The sequence below is a fragment of the Herpailurus yagouaroundi genome, unplaced genomic scaffold (genome assembly GCF_014898765.1).
Source record: "Herpailurus yagouaroundi ecotype Mexico unplaced genomic scaffold, PumYag 557, whole genome shotgun sequence".
Classification (NCBI taxonomy): Eukaryota; Metazoa; Chordata; class Mammalia; order Carnivora; family Felidae; genus Herpailurus; species Herpailurus yagouaroundi.
This window is the reverse complement of record NW_024412774.1, coordinates 2,934,439-2,949,693: the sequence shown is the minus strand read 5'-3', so window position 1 is coordinate 2,949,693 and position 15,255 is coordinate 2,934,439. Positions and strand designations below refer to the sequence as shown.

General features: G+C 55.2%; 2 protein-coding genes across 2 annotated transcripts in view; both read right to left on the bottom strand.

Annotated features, from left to right (window-relative positions):
- The window catches only part of ISOC2 (isochorismatase domain containing 2), an 11,305-nt gene extending 7,911 nt beyond the window's left edge, over positions 1-3,394 (bottom strand). The window contains exons 1-2 of the mRNA XM_040465198.1: positions 3,264-3,394; positions 2,814-2,919 (exon numbers count right to left, since the gene is read on the bottom strand). Of these exons, the coding sequence (XP_040321132.1) occupies positions 2,814-2,919; positions 3,264-3,394 (237 nt within the window). The remainder of the gene's footprint in view (positions 1-2,813; positions 2,920-3,263) is intronic.
- A 547-nt stretch (positions 3,395-3,941) lies between these two features.
- Positions 3,942-10,074, bottom strand: CUNH19orf85 (chromosome unknown C19orf85 homolog). The gene is made up of 2 exons (XM_040465328.1): positions 9,693-10,074; positions 3,942-4,408 (listed from the first exon to the last, which is right to left on the bottom strand). The coding sequence occupies exons 1-2, from the start codon at positions 9,863-9,865 to the stop codon at positions 3,952-3,954; spliced, it is 630 nt and encodes a 209-aa protein (XP_040321262.1). The 5' UTR covers positions 9,866-10,074; the 3' UTR covers positions 3,942-3,951.
- Between the last annotated feature and the right edge of the window lie 5,181 nt (positions 10,075-15,255).

Below are 15,255 nucleotides of genomic sequence, written 5' to 3'. Positions count from 1 at the left end.
CCCGTTCATGCTCTGTCTCTCTCTGTCCCAAAAATAAATAAAAAACGTTGAAAAAAAAATTTAAAAAGAAAAAAAAAAGGAATGGAAACTCCCACAAAAACAAAACCGCACTGAATGGATTAATCACATTAATTACGACTGCGGTCAGTGCTGGGATTTCGAGGGAACCCGATCTGTCGTGGCAGAGTCTGCAAAAGTCTCCCCCGAGGAAGTGGAGGGAGAGAGAGAAAACACTCTTTCTGAAAACACAGGGTTGACTCTGTTACTCCCCTGTCTTGGCCCCCACCTTCCAGGGCTGCGCTCAGGTCCTCAGGACTAAAATGTAACCTGCTCAGGCCAGGCGCCTGGAACCATCGCAGCCAAGTCCTTCCCCTGCGTGGTTCCCTCCACCCGGCCTGGTCTCCTCACTTCCCTTCTAACTTTTCAGGAGACGGGAGGGACAGGGTCAGATCAGGGCTATCATGGCTGAAAGCCTAGGTAGGACAGGGTGTCTGAAGCCACAAAGCTCTCCCTTTCAGGCTGGTAGGAGTGTGTTTTGCAACAACCCCCAGGGAGACACATGTGGCCAAGGTTTCTCAAAATTCTAGTTACATGAACCCTGTGACCCAGAAAACGTGCCAAGTATTTACCCTGCAGACATACACGTGAAATGACACAAGGTTATTCCCTACCAGACTTTTTGGTTATTCATTATGGGACTTTTCTGCTGAGCAAAGGAATGGAAATACATGTAAACCTCTATGGTTAGGGTTCTGGTTATGTAAGTTACGGTGCAGCTGTAGTATGGAATTCTTTGTAGCCAGGGAAAATTACAAGGAAGCTCTTTGAGTAACAAGAGATGTCAACAGTGAAAAGAAGCAGAACAGTATACACGGCAATGCTTCCCTCTTCGTCTGCCCAAAGAAGAGAGAACGTGAGTTTTCTGCTCCTATATTTGCTGTCTCTGGTGGGTACATGTGGAGGTGCTTCAGGTGGGGGGGATGGGTCACTGAGGGACAGGGTATGAAGGAAATCTTATTTTCTTTTCTTTTTTTTTATTTTTTTTTCAACGTTTTATTTATTTTTGGGACAGAGAGAGACACAGCATGAACGGGGGAGGGGCAGAGAGAGAGGGAGACACAGAATCGGAAACAGGCTCCAGGCTCCGAGCCATCAGCCCAGAGCCCGACGCGGGGCTCGAACTCCCGGACCGCGAGATCGTGACCTGGCTGAAGTCGGACGCTTCACCGACTGCGCCACCCAGGCGCCCCAGGAAATCTTATTTTCACTGAGTACTGTTCCTTTTGAAGTGTGGCCAGTGTGTGATAGGTTGTCTGGTCCGTAATATATACGATAAAATACTTAGATAAGCGGAGAACCCAGCAAAACCAATCGGTGTTAGTAAAGTTATAATGGTTATCATTGGGCAGCAGTAAAGAACGGGGCACAAGGCAGGGGGGCTTCTGGGATGCAGTGGGGAGTTCTACTTCTGGATTTGGATGTTGTTTACACCAGAGCGTGGGCTATGTGAAAAGTTATTTGAGGTATTTGTGATTTGTAGGTGTGGCTTTTCCCCCCTGGATATGCAGTATATTTCCATAAAAAGTTTTCAAAGTATCAGATAAAAGGGTGGAGGCCAGGAGAAAACCGGGGCTGGAGTCTAGGTGGACAAAGGTGAGGCCTGGGCTCCACTCCAGGCAGAGAGAAGAGAGAGGAGGAGGCAGGACAGAGAGATTCAGGGGGCAGGTGCCGCTGGCTGTGGGGGAAGGGGCAAGGAGGAAGATCTCCAGGTTTCCGGTCCATGGGTGGTAGGTCCTAGGGACTAACTGGGGACCTGGAAAGGGGAAGTGGTTTGGGGGAGATGAAATACTGAGGGTGGAGGGTGGGGAGTGTGTGTGTGTGTATGCGCGCGTGTGAATGTGGAGAGGTCTGGGCTGGAGACTGACTTAGAAATGCTGTTAGGGAGAGAGAGAGAGAGATCTGAGCTCCAGGTGGGGGGAGTCAAAGGCCGGAGGAGGAGGGGCAGTAGCGGGGGAGGGTGGGGCGTGCAACCCTGCAGCCCTGCAGCCAGGATTCCCTGGCAGTGTGACCCTGGGCAAACTTCACGCTGTCTGAGCCTCAGTTGCCTCATCGGAGAAATAGGGGTCAAACTAACCCACCCCATAAGGGACGATGCAAAACTCGGCCAGTGATGCACAAAGGGCGGGCGCGACCCGTGGAAGGTTCGAGTCCCCGGTCAGCTAATTCTGTAGGGCCGGCAGGAGTCCTCGCCCTGGCTGTGTCACCTCGGCCCGGACGTCCTGGCAAAGCCTCAGTTTCCCCACTTGAAAAGCGGGAAGGTCAGCGCCCCCGAGGCGCTGGGGGGGGGGGGGGGGCCCCCACCCGGAGGCGGCGGCGCCCCCCCCCCCCCCCCCCCCCCCCCCTGGATCGCGCGCGGGCGGCCCCCCCCCCGCGGGGGGGGGGGGGGGGGGGGGGCCCTTACCCGGAAGGCGCTGGTTTCCAGCCTGGCCCACCCCTCCGCTGAATAGGCCTGGGGGACACTCACCGCTCCGAGCCGGGACTCACGCCGCTCCGGTCCTCCCGCCCCTTTCCAAGGCAGGGTCACCGTTTTGCACTGTTCCGACACGTGGCCCGCCCCCGCGGTCCGCGTCCCGCCCACCCAGGCCGAGCCGCCCAATCGGCGCTCGCCAAGCTCTGCCCCCGACCCTGAGGCCGGCCAACCTACAAGCGGAGCTGCTTAGCCCTATTTGGAGGGGCGGTGCCGGGCAGGATGTCCATCCTGAGAGCGTGATTGGTCCGCCGGTGGGAGGGGGCGGGAAGGCAGCGCGTCCGACCAATGGGGAGCCGGGAAGGGCGTGAATGGCGGGCCCGGGACAGAGCGGCTCGGTGAGTGCAGAGACAGCGAATTCCAGCTGGGGCGGTGGGTCGCCCTCCTGTGGTCTAGAGGAGACCCCTGAGGCCCAGAAAGAGGGAGTGAGAGGTGTGCCCAGGGTGGAGGCAGGCCTGGGGTTCCAACGCTGGCCTTTGAGTCAAGAGTCAGAAACTTATCAAGAGACCCAAGCACTTTACAAGAAAGGGAACTGAAGTCCTTGCAACCCCGCTCAGTCTCAGTTTCCCCATCTGTACTGCATCTGCCTCCCAGGGTGATGTTTGTAATATTTAGACTCTGTGCTTGGGAATGGGGTTGAGAAAAAAATCTCGGAATGAAATCCAAACTACTCCCAATTCATGTCGGCCTTTTTGATCTCTGTGACCTCATCTCTTACCGCGATCCCCCTGCTTACTCTACTTCAGCCACCTCAGGGCCTTTGCGCATGCTGTCTCCTGTGCCCAGAACCCCAGACCTTTTCTCAGCCAGCTCCTTCTTGTCATTCAAGGCTTTCCCTGAGCACCAGATGTCAGACAGACACTCCATCAGGTCTCTGCTTTATTTTCTTCACAGCACTAATTCCAATCTGAAATTGGAAGTTTATGTTGCATTTTAAAAAGGTACCGGCATATTCATTTACTGTCGATCACCCCTACCTGTGCCCTGCCCCCCAAACCCCTTAAATGTTTATTTAACAGTTTATTCATTGCCGAATCCTCGGCACCTAGATGGGGCCTGACACATAGTAGGTGCTCAGTACATTTTTGAGAATAAATGAGACAAGACCAGACATTAGGCAGAGATGAGCCAAGGTGAGAGGGAACTGGAGAGGCAGACACTGAGAAGATGGGGCTGGGGAAAAAGAAGAGAGAAGTTGGGGGTGTGGGAGAGTGTGAGGGGCACCTCTGGCAGAGGCAGAAGTGGGGGACCTGAACCGGGGAGCCCTGTGAGGCCGTGGTCATAGGTGGGGCTCTGGGCTTGATTCATGTTCCCAGGGGCTTCCAGGAGGGGAGTGGATGGGACAAGGGGTTCCTGGGGGTGTTTGCTAAGCTATCATGAAGGGGACCTCTGATTTGTCCCAGGGTGCGGGGGTGGGTCGGTCATCATGGGGAGCAGTTCCCCCAGCCCTCAGGGGTTCCCTGAGAGTGACAGGCACAAGACGCCTCCCACCTGCCCACCCAGTCCCCCTCAGGAGCCCAGAGCCCGTCCACTTCCTCCAGTGCATTCAGGGTAGGGGGCAGGCGGTTATAGAAATGTGAGGCCTGCCTCAGGTCTGGCTGGCCCCAAGCACAGTGGGATAGACCAGATGGCACTGAGGGACACTCTGGGGTGAGTGCAATGTCATCAAAGAGGTCGAGGGTGGAGGCATCCAGGGCGGCGAGACTTGGGCCGGGGCTGGCGCAGGGCTCCTCAGTGGGGGCCACAGCACAGGCCACCCCCAGGAAGGGGGACGGAGGTGGCGGGGGCGGCCTTCGGGGTGGCGGTCTCTGGGGAGGTGCCTTCTGAGACAGGATAGACAGGGCCAGGCGCTGGGTGGCAGCCTCGATGTTGGCAAACTGCCTGCAGAGAGACAGACATATGAGCTGTGTGGCCGTCAAGCATTCGCCTCCTGTCTGCCCTCCCGGGAGTGGTTTCCCTCTTCCTTTCCTCTCCATCTTTTTTCTCCGTGCTAGTCTCCCCGCCCCTGGGTCCATTTTCTTGAGTCTGACAATTCAGTTTTTCCAATCCCGTTCATAGGGGAGCCCTGAACGGCTGTGGGGTTTGTGTACTGCACAAGGCAGCAAGTCCAGTTCCGCTATAATGCACGTCTTTTGTCATTTACATCTATTGTGGCCACATTCCAACATATAAAAGTGAAAAACGGGGGCGCCTGGGTGGCTCGTCGGTTAAGCGTCTGACTCTTGATTTCGACTCCGGTCACACGTGGTCTCACGGTTTGTGAGTTTGAGCCCCGCTTCCGGCTCTGTACTGACAGTTCAGAGCCTGCTTGGGATTCGCTCTCTCTGCCCGCCCCCACCCCCCAGCCCCCACCCCCTGCTAGCTCGCTCTCTCTCTCTCTCTCTCTCAAAAAAAATAAACTTAGGGGGAAAAACGTAAAAAACGTCAGAAGGAAAGGATGCTTTAACAAATGTTTTTCACACAAAGGCGCACTGTGGGCTAGGGGTGCACCTGTAACACTGATGCCCTGTGAGTCCTACTTCCGGCAGAGCTCTTAAATCTGCCCACCTCTCATCTCCACCAATTCTTGGTTCAAGTCGCCAGCATTTCCCACCTGGATGACTGCAGCTGCCACTGCACTGGCCTCCCCCACCCAGCATTCCTATCCCTCAAGAACTATATGGATGGACCTGACAGCGATGGGCTCACTATCGTCCCCCTAAAATTCGTATGTTGGAGTTTTAACCCCCAGTACCTTAGAATGTGACTGTATTTGGAGACCCCTGAGGGTGGTCTCTAATCCAATGAGAGATTAGGGCCCGTAGGGGGAAGACCACGTGAAGACACAGGCCACCTACAAACCAAGGAGAGAGGCCTCACCCTGCCAGCACCTGGTCTCGGATTGGGGGAGAAAGTAAATTTCTGTTGTTTCAGCCGCCCAGCCTGTGGTGCTCGATTCTGGAAGGTCTAGCAGACTAATGCACAAGCATAATGTTGAGCAAAAGCAGTGAGACTTGCAATTAGTAGCTGCACGATTCCATTTAAAGGTCAAAGATGGGGTTCCCCCGGGGGCGCCTGGGTGGCTCAGTCAGTTAAGCGTCCAACTTTGGGTCAGGTCATGATCCCGTGGTCCATGAGTTCAAACCCCGAGCCAGACTCTGTGCTGACAGCTCAGAGCCTGGAGCCTCAACCGCCAGAGCCAGATTCTGTGTCTCCCTCTCTCTGCGCCGCCCCCCCCCCATGCTCTGTCTGTCTCTCTCTCAAAAATAAACGTTAAATTTTTTTTTTAAATAGGGTGACCCATGGGGCGCCTGGGTGGCGCAGTCGGTTAGGCGTCCGACTTCAGCCAGGTCACGATCTCGCGGTGCGGGAGTTCGAGCCCCACGTCGGGCTCTGGGCTGATGGCTGGAGCCTGTTTCCGATTCTGTGTCTCCCTCTCTCTCTGTCCCTCGCCCGTTCATGCTCTGTCTCTCTCTGTCCCAAAAATAAATAAACGTTGGAAAAAAAAATAATTAAAAAAAAATAAATAAATGGGGTGACCCAATGACAAAGAAATCAGGATGGCAACTTCTGGGAAGGAGACACGATGAGGGCCTCCGGGGGCCAGAAGTGCCCTGTTCCTGGATCTGAGTGTTGCTTACACGAGTGGGTTCCTTTTGGGAGCATTCATCAAGCTCTATGCTGACAATGTGTGCATTTCTTGTAGTTGTTTTTTTTTTTTTTTTTAAGTTTTGTTTATTTATTTATTTTTTTTAATTTTTTTATCGTTTTTATTTATTTTTGAGACAGAGAGAGACAGAGCATGAAGGGGGGAGGGGCAGAGAGAGAAGGAGACACAGAATCGGAAACAGGCTCCAGGCTCCGAGCCATCAGCCCAGAGCCCGACGCGGGGCTCGAACTCACGGACCGTGAGATCGTGCCCTGAGCTGAAGTCGGACGCTTAACCGACTGCGCCACCCAGGCGCCCCAAGTTTTGTTTATTTTTGAGAGACAGAGCACAAGTGGAGAGGGGCAGAGAGAGAAGGAGACACAGAATCCGAAGCAGGCTCCAGGCTCCGAGTTGTCAGCACAGGGTCCGACGCAGGGCTCCAACTCACGAACCGTGAGATCATGACCTGAGCCGAAGCTGGACACTGTACTGACTGAGCCACCCAGCCCCCCCCTCCCCCAAAGGTTTTATTTAAAAACGAGTCTGATGCTGTATGTTTCTGTGTACATGAAATGTCCACAATAGGCAAATCCCCAGAGACAGAAAGCAGATTGGTGTCTGTCAGGTTCTGGGGAAGGAGGGGTGGCGAGTGACTGCCTAGTACTACTAATGGGTATGGGATCTCCTTTGGGGGTGATGAAAATGTTCTGGAACCAGACAGAGGTAATCGGTCGCAAAACATTACGAACGTAGGAAACACCCACGAAGCGTACGCTTTAAAATATTCGAAATGGTGAATTTCACGTCGTGTATATTTTACCACAAGAAAATAGGCTTATAAATAAGTTAGTGAGAGCTGACGCTCTGGAACTGTCTCTGGAGCTAAGGAGGATAGTTCTACTCTGAGTGCCCCTGGGAAAAATTCAGAGAGGGCAGGTCAGGTTAAATGACAGAGAATGGGAGGGGCAGAAGGGGGAGTTGATTTGAACAAACTTAAGTATAAATGACATTTAGGGCCGAAGAGTCATGACGTCTGTGATTTACTACAGCTCTTTTAGGACGATAGGCGAAGGACGTAGGCTAAGATGTCATCGGCAGTAAAGTCTCAGCAGTGGTACGTGAGTGGCAGCATTTCTCAAACTTGAGTGCCTGGCGGAACACCCGGAGGGCTGATGGGAACACAGGTCCTCGGGCCCCGGAACTTTGGGTTCTGCAGGCCCGGGGTGGCGTCCGAGAAGCTGCATTTCTGGCACATCGCCACGCCATGCTGAGGTGCTGACGCTGCTGGTCTGGGGTCCAGATGCAGACCAGATGCCGCTGGTCTGCTGCATCAGACAACTGTCGTGACGTTTCTGTGGGCTGGAAATCCTTCACAACGAAAAGCCAAAAATCCATGTCCAGGGTGGGAGGGGACTCCTCAGGGGGCAGCGCCTGAGGGGACCTGGGGGGAGGAGGAGGACGTGGGTGGGAAGATGCTGAAGGTAGTTTGCCTCTGACCTGGATTTTCTCAGGGTGAGCCCGGGCGCTCAGGGGAATATACTCCATAGCTGCCTGTGCCGCCTCGTGGGTGGCCTGGGTCTCTGGGGAGTATGTGGCAGGGCCAGGCATGGGGGTGGGAATATCTGGGATGCTATAGGAGAGAAGCTGGCCCTGGGGAGTGGGGAAGCTGAGCTGGGGAGGGTAGAGGGGGGACCCGGGAGGTGAGAGACTGGCATTAGCACGGGGTCCAGACTCGGAGTGAGCAGGGAGCCCTCCAGGTTGGGGCTGCAGATGGGGAGGGGTCCTTGAAGTGGTTGACAGGGGGGGCTGGGGAGGAGTTAGAAGGCTCGCTCTGGGACGAAGGGCTGGACCGTGTTTGGGGAGATGCGTGTTTTCCTCTTCGATAATGGGTTTGTAGAGTGGTGGTGGTGAACATTCTGGGCCGGTCAGGGCTGGGCATTCTGGTGGAAGGGGGTTTGCAGTGTGGAGGCAGGAGTTAGGCTGGACGAGGCTCCTATTTGCTCAAATTTGGTTCCGAGACCTCCTGGGACAAGATTCTGGGCTGGCTGGGAGGAACAACCTACTCGCAGAAAAGCAGGTCCTTGGACGAGTAACTTCGTCTCTCTGTGCCTCAGTTTCCTCTTTGAAAAATGGGGATTATAATAACATCTACTTCCTGGGGGATTAATGAGTTCCTATTCATTGTGAGTGAGTATTACCAGTTACCACTAAAGTACTTAGAACAAGCACCTGGCACATGAGTGTTGATCACCACCATCATCACCATCATCACCATTATTATCACCACCATCACCATCACCATGATGAGACTCCTTGTCTGCAACGTAAGGACAAAGTCAACCTACTGTGCAGGTCTGTTGGGAGCATTAAGTGACATATTATATGTCAAAGCCTTAGTGTGGTGTACCTGACACCTGAAAGTGCTCAAAAAATGGTCACTGTCACAGAGCGAGGAGAGAGCACAGGGTAGGGTGGGATGGGGCTGGGCGGGGTGTGAGAGCGGGGACAGGTTTGAGCAGAGAGAACTGAGGAGCTGAGGTTCCCATCTACACTCCCAGAGACGGTGAAGGACATTGCCCCACAAAGGGAACAGGATGGGCAAAGACCAAGAAGTTGGATGGTCAAGTGCTAAATGGGGAGCTCCTGGTTCTTTAGAACCTAATTCCCTCCCCCCTGTCCCCCTTTCACCCTATTCTAGCCACATTGGTCCTCAAACATTCCAGGGATGTTCCTGCCTCAGGGTCTTTGCACTTGCTGCCCCTTGCCTGGAATGCTCTTCCCGCAGACATCCACAGGTCTTATCCTCTGGCTTCAGTCAGGTCTTGGCTCTGTTGGCACCTTCTCAGCCGAGCCTTCCCTGACACCTTACCCAGTCCTTCCCCCACCCCCGCATGCCCTCCATAGCACTTATCACCTTATAACATGCCATATCATTTTAAAAAATTGAAGTGAAATTCACATAACTGAACCCCTTTACACGTGCAGTTCAGTGGCATTTAGGACATTCACAGTGTGCAACTACCACCTCTAATTAGTTCCAGAACTTTTCATCACCCCGGGAAGAATCCATGAACCCCCTGCCAATCACGCACCACCCCCACTTGCCTCCAGAGGTGCCTCCTCTGGCCCCGCTACCCCGCTTTCTGGCTCTGCCTGTTCTAGGCATTTCACACAAATGGAATCATACAACAGGTGGCCTTTTGTGTCTGGCTTCTTTCACACGGGATCGATCAGCTTTCCAAGGTTGGTCCGTGTAGCGTCATACTGTCTCACTGACATTATGTGGCTGTCCCTTGCCGGCCACCTTCCTGCTGGAACACAAGCTCTATGAAGGCAGGGAATTTTGTCCGCCTTGCGCTAATGGATCTCGGGCCTGGCCCACAGTTTATGCTCAATAAATGCATCCTGAGTGTTGATTGAATCCAGCCCTGGGGTCCCCTTCTCTCTGTTCTGTCTGAGCCTGGTCTCCCTGACTCTGAGGTGTCTGACCCCTCCCCCTCCCCCTCTGCCCATCTCCCACCCTCCACCCCTCCTCACCTGCAGATCTGGTTGTGCAGAAACCTCCTGTGGTTGGGCCTCCTTTTGGGGGGCCGGGTCCTCCGAGGGTGTAGGGCACGCAGCACGTGGGCGGCTGCCCCACTCACGAAGGCACACAGCTCCCGAGGGCTGGGCTCAGAGCCCCCAGAGGCTGTGGGGGCCCCGGGGTGCATGGCTGGGGTGATCTAGAATAGCCCCTCCACAGTATCGCTGCTGGTCAGAAAGCTGCTTCCACATCTGAGGAGAGAGGAGCAGCCGGGGCTGGGGGCTCGGGGCTGGGGAGGCAGACAGGAGGAGAGAGGGCTCTGGGCAGGGTAGGCCGACTCTGGAGGGGGGCCACCGCTCTAGTTGGAGGAGACAGGGCCCCGAGAATTAGGGCAGGCCCTCCCTCCGGTGCCTCATCCCCACCTCCTGGAGGCTGGATGCTGAGCTTTGAGGAGCCCGTGGGTGGAGGCTGATATAGGAAGGTGAGGGGGGGCTTTATGTGTGCCCCCCAGGGGCCCAATTAGCACATAGTTGGACCTGGGATATGGGACAGGGCAGCATGGTGGGGGGCAGAGAAAGGCGCCTGGAGATAGCCAATTAAGGGGACAAAGGCCTCGTTAGGGAAGCGAGGCCAGGGGCTGAGTCAACCGGCAGCGATTAGCGTTGAGGACCTTTAATTGGAGGGGAGGGGAGGGTGCGGCAGGAGGCTTGGGTACGGGCTGGGAGGGAGGGGGAGATGACCCCCGGGGAGGGCTGCCGGGAGCCTTCAGCTGTGGAGCCGACGCTTGGGCACCGAGACTCTGCCCACCTACCTCCAGATGCACCCGCCTGGGCCTCCCTGCCTCTCTGTGCCCCGGGCCCAACCTCCTGGGGAAACTGAGGCTCAGAGAGCAGGGCTTGCCTGTGCCCAAGGCCTCCAGCCAGCCGGAGGGGCTGGCTTCTGTGCAAGAGGGTTGTTCCCCAAACCCTGACTTTCCACCAGAGCCGCTAGTGAGTAGGGGAGAGGGGAGGATACACGTGCTGGCCCAGCTGGTTGCTCAGGTGGGTGACGCTAGGGACTGTTTTTGGCGCAGCCTGGCTGTGGCCGTGGGAGGGGAAGACAAAACATGGGTGTGTGGTTTCCCTTAAGGCGTTTTACTGAGGGACTGGGGGGCCCTTGGTATTCGGGGAGGCAGAGAACAGACTGGGGCATGGCGGGGTGGAGAGGCTGGCTCCGGCGGGGGGTGGGGGTGGGGGTGGGAAGGGGGTCCTCTTGTCTCTGGAAGGGCGCTGGCCGGAGTGGGGGGGACCCTGGCCCGGGCTGGTGTGGGGATAGTGCTGCGGAGCTTGTTGTGAGGGGGCCGCGCGGAAGGTTCGCGTTGGGGGGCGTGCGGATCACCTGTGGCTACACACTCACACACACCCAGTGCCTCATAACCACGTGCACCGATTGCCTTGCACTTCTGGAGGTCAGAAGTCCGAGGCGGCTCTTACGAGCTGGAATCAAGGTGTTCCATCTGGAGGCGGCGGAGGGAGAATCCACCCGACCCCCCCCCCCCCAACCCCGTGACTTTTCCGGCTGCCAGAGGCGCCCGAGACTTCTCCAAGCTCACGCTGCGAGTTGAGTGGCAGAGCCCGGACCCGGAAGTGGCTCAATGTGGGCCCGACACCGTGCGTTTGCACGGCAGGTCTGTCTGCTGCAGGGCCAGCAGCAGGGGGTCAGCCCAGGGCTCGGACGGGGACCACCAGGCAGGCAGGCTGTGCCAGCAGCGGGCGGCCGCTTGGCCTCCCTCCTCAATCTCTGTCTTGGCCTGGGCAAGTCGTGTGTGTGTGTGTTTGCCTGTGTGCGCACAGCCTGGACGCGCGTGTGGTGTTGTGGAATCGCCTGGAAGCTTTCCCGTCCTGTTACTTTCAGGCCCCGCGGGGGACGCAGAAGGTCGCTTGGCAAGGGGCTGTTAAGGGAGTGGACCCCCGGGTCTCTGGAGAATTGGAGGTCAGGGCTCAGGCTCAAGGACGGGCCGCCACTGCGTGGCGGGGACCCGACCTTTGCTAGCCCACCTCCAGGAGCTGGCTTGCACCCATGCCACCAGGAGCCGAGGGCGACATCTGCTAGCCAGCCCTGTCCCACCGACGGGCAGGGTCGGGAACACACGTGGGGCCGCTGGCCGTTCTGGCTGTGGCCTGGGGACGCGCAACCAGGGGGCGCCAACATCCCAGGTAGGGCCGGGAGGCCGTGCGGAAGCAGCCTCGCCCTCACCCTTGGGCCCCCCTCCTCTTCTCTGGTGGTGGATAAGAGTCACCCCCAGCTGGGGACTGGCTTCATCTGATGTTTGTTGAGGACCCGCCCTTCCCGCTATTACAAGGTATATACACAGGCTCCCTTCCCCTCGTCCCAGCCCTTGCAATTCGAGGCGGGTTATTTCATAAACATTTATTGAGCACCTACAGTAGACCGAGGATGTAGCAGTGAGCGAGACTAGCACAGTCTGTCCCTGGAGGAGTCTGGGAGTGAGATGCCGACAAACAAGAAAAGACCGGTTCAGGGTGTGCTGGACAGTAAGTTGGATGCTGGATGGGGAAAGCGTCCTGCTTCGGATGGAGAAGCCCTCTCTGAGAAGGTGACAATTGTCCTGCAACCTGAGCGGAAGAGGGGGCAGCCAGGAGCTTCCCAGGCAAAGGGCACAGGGCAGGCAAAGGCCCTGAGGCAGGAGCAAGCTTGAATGAGGTGAGAGAGAGGGAAGGATAGGAGGAGGTGAAGTCAGAGAAGGGGCCAGGGGCCAGACCTGAAGGGCTTTGTAGGCCAAGTAGGAGTTGGGTTTTGAAGGTAAGAGTGACGAGGGCTGTGCTAAGTTCGATGTAGGGGTAGCGTCGAGACCTCAGGGCCCTGCCCAAAACTTCCTTTGCTGTCTTTACACCTAGAATGTGGAGACTCCACTCCTAAACCCCCCTCTAATATGGGGAGGGGGAAGCGAGAAGCTGAGATGTCAGGGCCAGGCCAGGAGCCCAGGCAAAACTTGTCTGTCCTTGCTTGCCCCATTGTGCTCATCTCCCACCTCTCCACCTAGTCCCAGAGGGACTCTGGTTCCCTTAAAATTTATTGTGAAAATGTACAGGTGGCAGGTTCCTGGTGTTTTCAACCCAGAACTCTGAGAGGCCAACACTATTATATTTATTTCCCATGTTTTCTTCTGAGAAGAGGGATGTTATGGGCTAAATTGTGTCTCCCCAAATTCATCCGTTGAAGTCCTAACCCCCATATCTCAAAATGTGACTGTGTTCAGAAATAAGGTCTTTATTTTTAAAAAATGTTTATTTTTGAGAGAGAGAGGTGGGGAGGGGCAGGGAGAGAGGGAGACAGAATCTGAAACGGGCTCCAGGCTCTGAGCTGTCAGCACAGAGCCGGACGCGGGGCTCAAACTCACGGACTGTGAGATCATGACCTGAGCTGAATGAAGTCGGACACTTAACCAACTGAGCCACCCAAGTGCCCCAGAAATAAGGTCTTTAAAGAGGTGATTAAGTTAAAATGAAGTCATATGTCTGAGCCTAATCCAATTTGCCTGGTGTCCTTATAAGAAGAGGAGATTTGGATACAGACAGGTACAGGTAGACCATGTGAAGACACGAGGAGAAGAAAGATGTCTACAAGCCAAGGACAGAGGCCTCAGGAGAAACCAGCCCTGCCCACACCTTGATCTTGGACTTCTAGTCTCTGGAAATGTAAGAAAATAAATTTCTGTTGCTTAAGCCACCCAGCCTGTGGGACTTTGTTAGGGTGGCCCTAGCAAAGTAACACAGAAGTGTATTAGTTATCTATGCTGTGTAACAAACCCCCACAAATACCATGGCATGAAACAGTGTATACTAATTTTCTCCCAGTTTGCATGGGTCAGGAGTCCAGGCACCACGGCTCACCGGGTCCTCTGCTCAGGGCCTCTCGAGGCTGCAATCAAGATGTAGGCGGGGGCTGCAGTCTCATCTGGGGTCCGGGTCCTCTTCTAGGCTCACATGGAAGTATTCATTTCCTCACATCTATAGAATTCGTGGAGGTGGATGGCTTCAAGGCCAGCAGGAAAATCACTGATGGTTCGCATCTCTGACTTCTAGACCCAGTTTTGAAAAGCTTGCCTGATTATATCAGGCCCACCCAGAACAACCTTCCCGTGTCAGGGTTCTTCGGGGAAGCAAAACTAATAGGATCCATATCTACCTGTATCTATATCATCTATAGCTATAGCTATAGCTATCTGTATCTATTCTATCTATACATACAGTCAGAGACACACAGAGATGTTATATATATTTTATATATAAAGAGATTTACTATAAGGTATTGGCTTGTGCCATTATGGAGGCTGAGAAGTCCCATGATCTGCCATCAGTGTGCTGGAGCCCAGGAAAGCCAGTGGTGTGGTTCCAAGTCTTAAGAACCAGACAGTCCATGGTGTGGATCCCAGGGTGGGTCTGAAGGTCTGAGAACCAGAAGCGCAGAGGGCCGGCAAAGATCAACGTTCCAGCTCAGTCACGTAGAGAGGGAATCCAACCTTCCGCCCTTTTGTTCTAGTCAGGACCCCCGTGGATTGGGTGATGCCCGCCCACCCTGGGGAGGGCCGTTGGCTTTACTCAGTCTACTTATACAAATGCTAATCTCTTCCGGAAACACCTTGGCAGACGCGCCCAGAAATCGTGTTTCACCAGGTACCTGGGCATCCTGTGGTTCAGTTGGTGGACACGTAAGATTAATCATTACATTTCCTTTTGATTAACATCAGCTGATGGGGAGCCTTGATTGCACTTGCCAAAATCCCTTCACCTTTGCCAAATCACATAACCTATCGCAGGAGTGCCATCCATCATGTCCGCAGGCCACCTGAAGAAAAGGCACTTGGTGTACAAGGACATGGGTCATTGGGGATCATCACGGAAAGTGGCGGCCACTCCTGGGGAGGGCAGTTAGTGTGTATCTGTCTCTGGCCACATTTCTGTACTTAAAACAGACGAATCTGTTTTCTTTCCTTTTTACTTTTATTTTTTTAAGTTTATTTATTTATTTTGAGAGACACAGGGACAGCGCCAGTGGGGGAGGGGCAGAGAGAGGGAGACAGAGATTCCCAAGCAGGCCCCCCCCCCCCCCCCCCCGCACTGCCAGCGCAGAGCCTGGTGCGGGGCTGGAACTCACCAAACCCTGAGATCATGACCTGAGCCGAAACCCGCAGTCAGGCGCTTAACTGACTGAGCCACCCAGGCACCCCAGGAATCTGTTTTCTAGGTACAGATGGGACTGTGTGACCTGGTGTCAGCCCTGGTTTCCTCCAGGGATGGGCAGGGAGGCTCCTCTGGCTCCCATGCACTGGGCCATGACCACGCATGTGGGGACCTGCCAGATAGGGCTTGGATTGGGGGGGGGGGGTAGACTCTGGGGCTGGAGACACCCTCAGTAAATCACTTCCGGGTTACAGGAGTCACTTCCTGGCTATAGCATGTTTCATCACTCCCTGCATATAGGATGTATATCACTTCCTGGTCCTGTGTCTGGCCAAGAGACTTTAGAGGGCCTCTATTTGCCACCCCCTCCTCTCACCGCCCCCGCCCCCGCCCC